Source organism: Physella acuta, unplaced genomic scaffold (assembly GCF_028476545.2).
Source record: "Physella acuta isolate Inbredline_101_S28 unplaced genomic scaffold, ASM2847654v3 ptg000302l, whole genome shotgun sequence".
Taxonomy (NCBI): Eukaryota; Metazoa; Mollusca; class Gastropoda; family Physidae; genus Physella; species Physella acuta.
The window spans coordinates 363329-372524 of NW_026731821.1; the positions used below are offsets into that span (position 1 = coordinate 363329).

The 9196-nt window shown below is 35.6% G+C and overlaps 1 protein-coding gene across 1 annotated transcript; it reads left to right on the forward strand.

Moving 5' to 3' along the window:
* Positions 1–3740: 3740 nt before the first annotated feature.
* On the forward strand, positions 3741–4605 carry LOC131939929 (bcl-2-like protein 1). The gene is made up of 2 exons (XM_059298464.1): positions 3741–4163; positions 4465–4605. The coding sequence occupies exons 1-2, from the start codon at positions 3741–3743 to the stop codon at positions 4603–4605; spliced, it is 564 nt and encodes a 187-aa protein (XP_059154447.1).
* Positions 4606–9196: the final 4591 nt, after the last annotated feature.

The following is a 9196-nucleotide window of genomic DNA, read 5'->3' on the forward strand; positions in this document are numbered from 1 at the left end:
TAATCGATCAAATTATAGAAAGAACGTGGTTTGCATCGCAAATTTAAAAACATGGCGATGTTTACCTATGCTTACAGACCTCAACCAAAAAAGGCAATGAAACTATAAGAAGGAGGAATATATATCTTAGTCATGCAGCAGATTACCTGCCCATGTTCGCTTCAGTATTACAGTTTTCATTTAATTTCTTTTTGACTTGAACTTCTTTAATTTAAGAAGGTTTACTTATACATAATACATTACGTCTAATTACAATTTTTTATTTTTACCACTCAATGTAGTTTGTTTTTTCTATATCTTGCATTGTCATCTTAATTTTTGATCACCTTAGTAAAAATTTGCTTAAGATTATAAACTTCAAGTTTTAAAAAACATCAACGTTATAGTACGTCGTGTCAAATGACACACCGTTTAAAATGTCTACATTTAAAGTTCACCAACATAATGACGTAAAACCTAAATATGATATGACGTTAGCATACATATCATTCAATCTAATCACTCTAAAGTACAAATCAATAATTTTTATTGATTAAGGGGCTGGGTGAGTTATTTTTATTCGGGTGCCCAGGGAAGGTTTGGGGGTTGGTTGGGACAGATTTTATACACGAGTCGGTGATGTTTTCACCGAGGCAGGGTTCGAAGCTAGACCATGCATGTTTTGGAATTGTTAGGGTTCGAGTCTATAGTAGGGTCGGGGGAGTTTTCACCTAGGCAGGTTGCAAAGTTGGTACATCCATGTTTTAGAATTGATAGGTAGAGAGTTTATACGAGAGTCGTGGGAGTTTGTATTTCTCTGAAGCGTGTTTCAATGTTGGGACATCCATATTTTGGAATTGGATGAGGTAGAGTTTATACTAGGGACGGAGGTGTTTTGGTTACACCGAGGGTGGTTTCGAAGTTGGTACATGCATGTTTAGGAATTGTTGGTAACCGAGTTCATATGAGTGTCGGTTAAGGTTGGTTTTGAACTCGGAACATTCATGTTTTGGAATCGGTAGGTGTAGAGTCCGTAATAGGGTCGGTGAAGTTTTCACCGAGGGAGGTTACAAAGTTGGGACATGGATGTTTAGGAATTGTTGTCAGTCGAGTTCATACTAGGGTCGGTGAAGTTTTCACCGAGGTATGTTTCAAAGTTGTTACATGTATGTTTAGGAATAGATGAGGGGCAGAGTTTATACAAAATTCGGAGGTGTTTTGTTAACACCTAGGTAGGTTTCAAAGTTGTTACAGGTATGATTTTGAATAGATGAGGGGCAGAGTTTATTCAAAGGTCGGAGGTGTTTTGTTAACACCTAGGTAGGTTTCAAAGTTGTTACAGGTATGATTTGGAATTGATGGGGGTAGAGTTTAAACTAGCGTCGGGGGAGTTTGGGTTTCACAGAGGCGTGTTTCAAACTTGTTACATGGATGTTTTGGAAGTGATCGGGGAAGAGCTTATACTACCGTGGGATGGATTTCTCTGAAGCGTGTTTCAATGTTGGGACATCCATATTTTGGAATTGGATGAGGTAGAGTTTATACTAGGGACGGAGGTGTTTTGGTTACACCGAGGGTGGTTTCGAAGTTGGTACATGCATGTTTAGGAATTGTTGGTAACCGAGTTCATATGAGTGTCGGTTAAGGTTGGTTTTGAACTCGGAACATTCATGTTTTGGAATCGGTAGGTGTAGAGTCCGTAATAGGGTCGGTGAAGTTTTCACCGAGGGAGGTTACAAAGTTGGGACATGGATGTTTAGGAATTGTTGTCAGTCGAGTTCATACTAGGGTCGGTGAAGTTTTCACCGAGGTATGTTTCAAAGTTGTTACATGTATGTTTAGGAATAGATGAGGGGCAGAGTTTATACAAAATTCGGAGGTGTTTTGTTAACACCTAGGTAGGTTTCAAAGTTGTTACAGGTATGATTTTGAATAGATGAGGGGCAGAGTTTATACAAAGGTCGGAGGTGTTTTGTTAACACCTAGGTAGGTTTCAAAGTTGTTACAGGTATGATTTGGAATTGATGGGGGTAGAGTTTAAACTAGCGTCGGGGGAGTTTGGGTTTCACAGAGGCGTGTTTCAAACTTGTTACATGGATGTTTTGGAAGTGATCGGGGAAGAGCTTATATTACCGTGGGATGGATTTCGTTTTCACCAAGACAGGTTTCAAACTGGGACCATCGATGTTTCGGAATTGGTTGTGTTAGAGTTTACACTAGAGTGGGACGGTCTTTGTTTTCAACAAGACAGGTTTCAAAGTTGGTACATGGATGTTTGGTACAGGACTGTTTTGGGATCGGTGAGGCAAAGTTAAACTAGGGTCAGGGGAGTTTTCAACAAGGCTGGTTTCGAAATTGGGCCACGAATGTTTCGGAGTTGGATGGGAACGATGTCACTTGTAACATTAGTTGAATACAGATACAAGTTTGTCTGTTACTTTTTCCTTTGTCTGTCCAAGTAATAGTGTGGGTAGAGGTACGGTCTGTTTATCTAGCGGGTGTTTAGGGATGGGGCGAGGGCGGCGGACATAGGTGGCTAGGCTGCAAGAGATATTCAACGAGGAGTGGTGTCTATAAGTTAAATATCCAAGTCTGTTGGAGTAGTGTCTAGGAGTTGTGATATTAGTTAAATAAATATTTGTCTGTAAGATTGTCATACATCCTTTGTCTCTTAAATGGAATAGAATGGGTAGTGGTACGGTCTGTTTATCTAGCGGGTGTTTAGGGATGGGGCGAGGGCGGCGGACATAGGTGGCTAGGCTGCAAGAGATATTCAACGAGGAGTGGTGTCTATAAGTTAAATATCCTAGTCTGTTGGAGTAGTGTCTAGGAGTTGTGATATTAGTTAAATAAATATTTGTCTGTAAGATTGTCATACATCCTTTGTCTCTTAAATGGAATAGAATGGATAGTGGTACGGTCTGTGTATCTAACGGTTGGTATTGAGGTTAGGAATGGGAGAAGGGGAAAGGGGTTGCGGACAAAGGGAAGGGGAAGGGCGAATAGTGATAAAAATAACTCACCCAGCCCCTTAATCAATAAAAATTATTGATTTGTACTTTAGAGTGATTAGATTGAATGATATGTATGCTAACGTCATATCATATTTAGGTTTTACGTCATTATGTTGGTGAACTTTAAATGTAGACATTTTAAACGGTGTGTCATTTGACACGACGTACTATAACGTTGATGTTTTTTAAAACTTGAAGTTTATAATCTTAAGCAAATTTTTACTAAGGTGATCAAAAATTAAGATGACAATGCAAGATATAGAAAAAACAAACTACATTGAGTGGTAAAAATAAAAAATTGTAATTAGACGTAATGTATTATGTATAAGTAAACCTTCTTAAATTAAAGAAGTTCAAGTCAAAAAGAAATTAAATGAAAACTGTAATACTGAAGCGAACATGGGCAGGTAATCTGCTGCATGACTAAGATATATATTCCTCCTTCTTATAGTTTCATTGCCTTTTTTGGTTGAGGTCTGTAAGCATAGGTAAACATCGCCATGTTTTTAAATTTGCGATGCAAACCACGTTCTTTCTATAATTTGATCGATTATGCAGGTGGCCGTAAGATTGGTTGGCGATTTAGTTGCTACGAATAACAAAAGGTCTTCACTTTTTTTTTTTTTTTTTTTTGTTTGCTGAATTAGGTATTTTTGTTTTTTGTGTAATATAAATGAATCTCATTTAAAGTTTGAGATGTTTTTTTAAAAAACAGATGTGTTAAGTTCGAGTGAATTGTCTGAAAACATGGAATCTTATAATACTCGTTCGATAGTAATGGATTATATCAAACATCGAGTAGCGAAGGAAGGTTTTCAGTGGGAAAATGATGGGCGACAAAGTAGTGTTACTCCAAATGTTGTCCAAGCGTCAATGCGTAATCTTGGTGATGAATTTGAGGAACGCTTTCGAAATAGATTCAATGATTTGATTGAACAGCTTAATATTACTGATAACAACGCTTATGATACTTTTAAAATAATAGTTGATGAAACCTTCTCTGATGGTGTTAACTGGGGCAGGATTGTAGCGCTTTTAGGCTTCGCTGGATGCTTTGTGGTATATTGTTTCGTACATAATAAAAGCCATTTGGCGGATAATGTTGTTGAATGGGTTACCTCATATATCGACACTAACTTACAAGAATGGTTGACGTCTAATGATAAATGGGTAAGAATAGTTTCTATTTGCATACATCATAATATCACATTCATATCACATGTTAAGAAGAATCTAAATCAGTATATTGACTTGTTTTAACTGATACCTTTGAAAAACAGAACATCGATTTATTCAAAATCATGAGATGTGTTTTCATTAGAATGCATATTGCGTTTAGGATAATTGACATGTAAGCTACAGCTATATTTTATCTCTATCCTCTCCCCGTGAGTTTAAGGTATACTGATTACCCATCCTCAAGATAGGGAAATTAAGAAATTGAGTCTCTCTTATTTTGTATCTTCTACAGCAAGGTCTGGTTGAGTTTTATTCACGTACTGAAAGTCAGAGACATAGGCCCTCTTTTAAAACATTAATTAAATGGTCTGTGGCAGGACTTGGTGCAATCACACTGGGAGCCTTTCTTGCACAAAAAAATCATAAATGTTAATCATTTATTATGGTAATTGCTACAATTAAAACATACATAAAATTATAACAAATTTCTATTCTTAAGCCGTTGAATAAAACCAAGCGTTTGTAGCGTTAAACATTTTATGGTGTTTTTTCTTCTCTTCCGTCCTCCCCTTTCCCATCACCACCCTTATGTCGGATGTTGCGGGGATGTAAATCTGTTTTCGTCCTGTGTTCTAAACACGTATACATCTATACTCAATACAAGTTATACCCCCACATATATTGGTAGGTTACGAAGTGTGTTAAAATGAAAATATTTGTTAATAATAGATCTGATTAAAAAACTCTAATTTTAGCGTATTAATAATGTTTAAAACAAGTTTCGCCGATAACACTCAAGTAGAAATATTGTATTTATGGTTGAGCTCTGTAAACATAGCTAAACGTCGCCATGTTCTCAAATATCATGATGGTAGCCGCCTTCTCTCCCCTCGATATAAAATACAAAAGCTAGTGTCTTTATTTCGCGTACGTTGCACTTGAAAAAGATATGATCTAGCTCACTGTAAAAGCCGAATCGTCTCCCCTGCTAATGACATCGCAAGGAACAAACGAGTAGACGATATCTCGCTACTAAAACGTACCAAAAACACATTTAAAAAATTAAAAAATTACTCAACATGAAGTTAAAAATAAATTGTCTTCGAGAGAGAAGGGTGTTGTATGGAAGTATTTTTCCGACACAGTCTGTTTGGTTCATTGTCCTATGCTCAGATACACATACAATGGGTATTGTGCTCACGGTACACAATGGAAGGTAGCCGCGTGCTTTCGTAGCACTTAAAAAATGCGTAGAGTGAATGACGGCGTATGTTTTGTAAGCTTGTAAAGATTACACCAGCGGGACATTAGTAAATATTTTTAGGGTTTTCTCCCTTTAATTAATTTCAACAGAGTACTAAAATCTTGTCTTGTGTAACATTACCCTATTTGATGTCTTTAAATGACGCACGACTCGCTCCGCGGAACCGAATCGTCTCCCCTGCTAATGATGTCACAAGGAAGAACCGAGTAGACGATATCTCGCTACTAAAACGTAACAAAAACACATTTAAAAAATGACTCAACGTGAAGTTAAAAAATAAATTTCTTCGAGCTAAAATAAAAGCAGCTGCGAAAGTGACAATGGGATGGTGACACGGTTTGAAAAAACTCTTTCACGTAAAAAAAAAAAAAAAAAAACGGAAGACGCGTTTGTAGGCGGGATGCTAATGTATGCCTTGCCTTCTCTCCCTTTACCGAACAAGTATGATCAAATATTTCAAATGGTTATTTTTTGTGTTGGTGAAAGAAAGTTGGATAACTCGCTGTGTAAACTAATTAATACCCTTTAGATGTACGCGTCGCTAACGTTGTGAGCGATGAATTAGTAAATGCTTGAAGGGTAGCTCACAGCGAATCGTCTCCACTGCTAATGACGTCACAAGGAAGAAACGCGTAGACGATATCTCGCTACTAAAACGTACCAAATACGCGTTTTAAATTCTGTTTATCTTCACGGAACACAATGGTGGGAGGGTAGGTCATTGCCCTTTCTCCTCCTCCTTTTGTTTACAACACAGATACAAAGAAAAAATATCGCGCCACCCTGATTGAGACAAAATACAAAAGCGACTTTCTTTATTTTGCCTGTTTCACGGCTCGCTCCGCGGAAAAGATGCCTCGCTTATTATCTAACCACCCATGCGCGTTGGGGTATAGCTATTGCCCTATGCTCAGATACCCATACAATGGGTATTGTGCTCACGGCACACAATAAAAGGCGGTCTCGTGCCTTCGTTGCACTTAAAAAATACATAGAGTGAATGACGGCTTATGTTTTGCAAGCTTGTAAATATTATACCATAGTATTTTATCGGGTTAGAGAAAATAAAATTAATAAAATTAAACAAGACTTGTTGTGATTTGATTTTAGTTTCATTTGTGTGTGTGTGTGTGTGTGTGTGTGTGTGTGTATATATATATATATGTATGTGTATATGTGAGTCTCAAAAAAAAAAAAAAAAAAAAAAAAAAAAAAAAAAAAAGTGTAAAATGTCAACGCCAGGACAACAAGTCATAATCAAAATGGACTAATTCAATACATATCTATGAAAAGTAAAAAAAAATTATAACTTATTACAAGTATAAGTGCCCAACCATTTTGATAAAAGCTTTTAAGCAAACCTTTCAGTAAATTTAATTGTAGGTACAGCTTTTCTTCTAAACGATATCAATTGGATTAATATATACTAGACCCAATTTATTTCTCACTGATTTGAGCTAAATTTTTTATCATAGGAAAATGGTCTTATTTTAAGAGGTTTCAGTGGGGTAGTGATGACTTTAAAAAAATAATAACAGTGTATATAAATATAATATATACCATGCTGGTCATTATCTCACAAATCGTAGGGCCGAGTATTAATAAGACAATTGGAAAAAAAAAACAATTATAATCATAGAATATCAAAATTATTTTTTTCTAAGATTAACGCTGGTGTAACACATATATTACTTATTAAACCAAACTGCTATTGATAATTTTAATTAGCTATTTAGTCTGACAATTATTTTTAATTAAGACAAAACTTTTATGTTAATAAAATAAACCTAGTTCTGAACCTACTTAAAACAATGTAAACACTTAAACAAAGAAGTTTACAAAACTTGAGATTTGAAACATAATCGAGTTTTTGTTTACAAAATCAAAGACATAACCAAGGGTATTTAGTGTAATTTCTATGTTAAACCATTGGGATCCTAAATTACTTTTTAAATTGTTAATGATACTTGATTAATATACTCTTTGATGTCTGATCCTGGTCACTATTTTAGAAAGAAATCGCTGTTTTAAAAACACTAGGAAAACTTAAAACGTCGTGAGACGCGCGCAAAGCACGCGACATGTATTTTTTAAATGTAAACAAACGCGCACGGACACTGTTCCATTGTCGCTATGAAATACTTCTGAACCTACATAAAACAATGTAAATACTTAAACAAAGACGTTTACAAAACTTGAGATTTGAAACTTAACCGACTTTTTGTTTACAAAATAAAAGACATAACCAAGGGTATTTAGTGTAATTTCTATGTTAAACCATTGACATCCTAAATTATTTTTTAAATTGTTAATGATAATTGATTAATATACTCTTTGATGTCTGACCCTGGTCACTATTTTAGAAAGAAATCGCTGTTTTAAAAACACTAGGAAAACTTAAAACGTCGTGAGACGCGCGCAAAGCACGCGACATGTATTTTTAAATGTAAACAAACGCGCACGGACACTGTTCCATTGTCGCTATGAAATACTTCTGAACCTACATAAAACAATGTAAATACTTAAACAAAGACGTTTACAAAACTTGAGATTTGAAACTTAACCGACTTTTTGTTTACAAAGACATCACCAAGGGTGTTTAGTGGCATTTCTATGTTAAACCATTGGGATCCTAAATTTACGGGACGCTGCTCGTGGTTGTTAACAAGACTGTTCTAGAAAAATTCGACTCTGCCTTCGTTTCTATATTAGTTTTATTTAGTAAAGAGATAACTGTGCCCCTGACAATTATTCTGACCAAATCAATAGGAACTTATATAGTCATGAATGAAGGGGGCAGCGTGGTAGAACTTACGACTGCTAACCCAAAAGTCCCGAGTTCGAATCCAGGTTCAAAGACAGTAGACTGTCCCCGAGTCTACCCAACTCTGATGGGTACCTAACTTACGTTAGGGAAAGTAAGGCGGTTGGACATAGTGATGAACACACTATCACTTCATATGCCGAGATCACAGAAAGAAAAAAAAAAAAAAAAAAAAAAAAAAAAAAAAAAAAAAATATATGTTGATCTTCTATATTAATATTTTTTAGAAAATTATAAAAATATAAACAAAATGTATTTAACTATATATAAGTGGTCGTCAAAATGCTGGTTATAGAACCTTAAATTTAAAAGGTGGTTAAAAAATAAATAAAATAAAAAAAAAAAAAACATTGAAAACGTTGTGATTACAACATATGTAAATATTAAAAACCAACAAAGCAAACACCCACAACAAATAAAGCAATCACACTTAACATAATTAACACAACTAGACAAAAAACAGGACAAAAACAGACTGATAGTAAATAGTAACGGCTATTTATAGATCAACTGTATGAGAAATATGGCCTATTGTAAAGCAAGCCTAGCTGAATAAATTATTTTTAATGACTATTTAAACATATCTTTCAAAAAAAAAAAAATCGATACTCTATTGTTTGTCGTCGCGGCCGTAAAGGAGCGTCACGGAAGACAATAGGAGGAGGGGAACACCTGCTCCAGCTGGAGTATTTTACTATATAACATGTCTGCTCTGGCTGCTCAATATTTTACTATATAAACATGTCTGCACAAAATCGCTCCAAACACGACCTACTATACTACTGACCATACCAAAAAAACTATCATTCTAATGCAGCGGTGAGGTGATATTTGATCTGGTCACAGGCTGGGACGGAGCACACAACAAGACGACGGTGAGACAACACACGTGTAAGACATTTGTTCTACAATATACACTATGAAGTATGGCGTCTT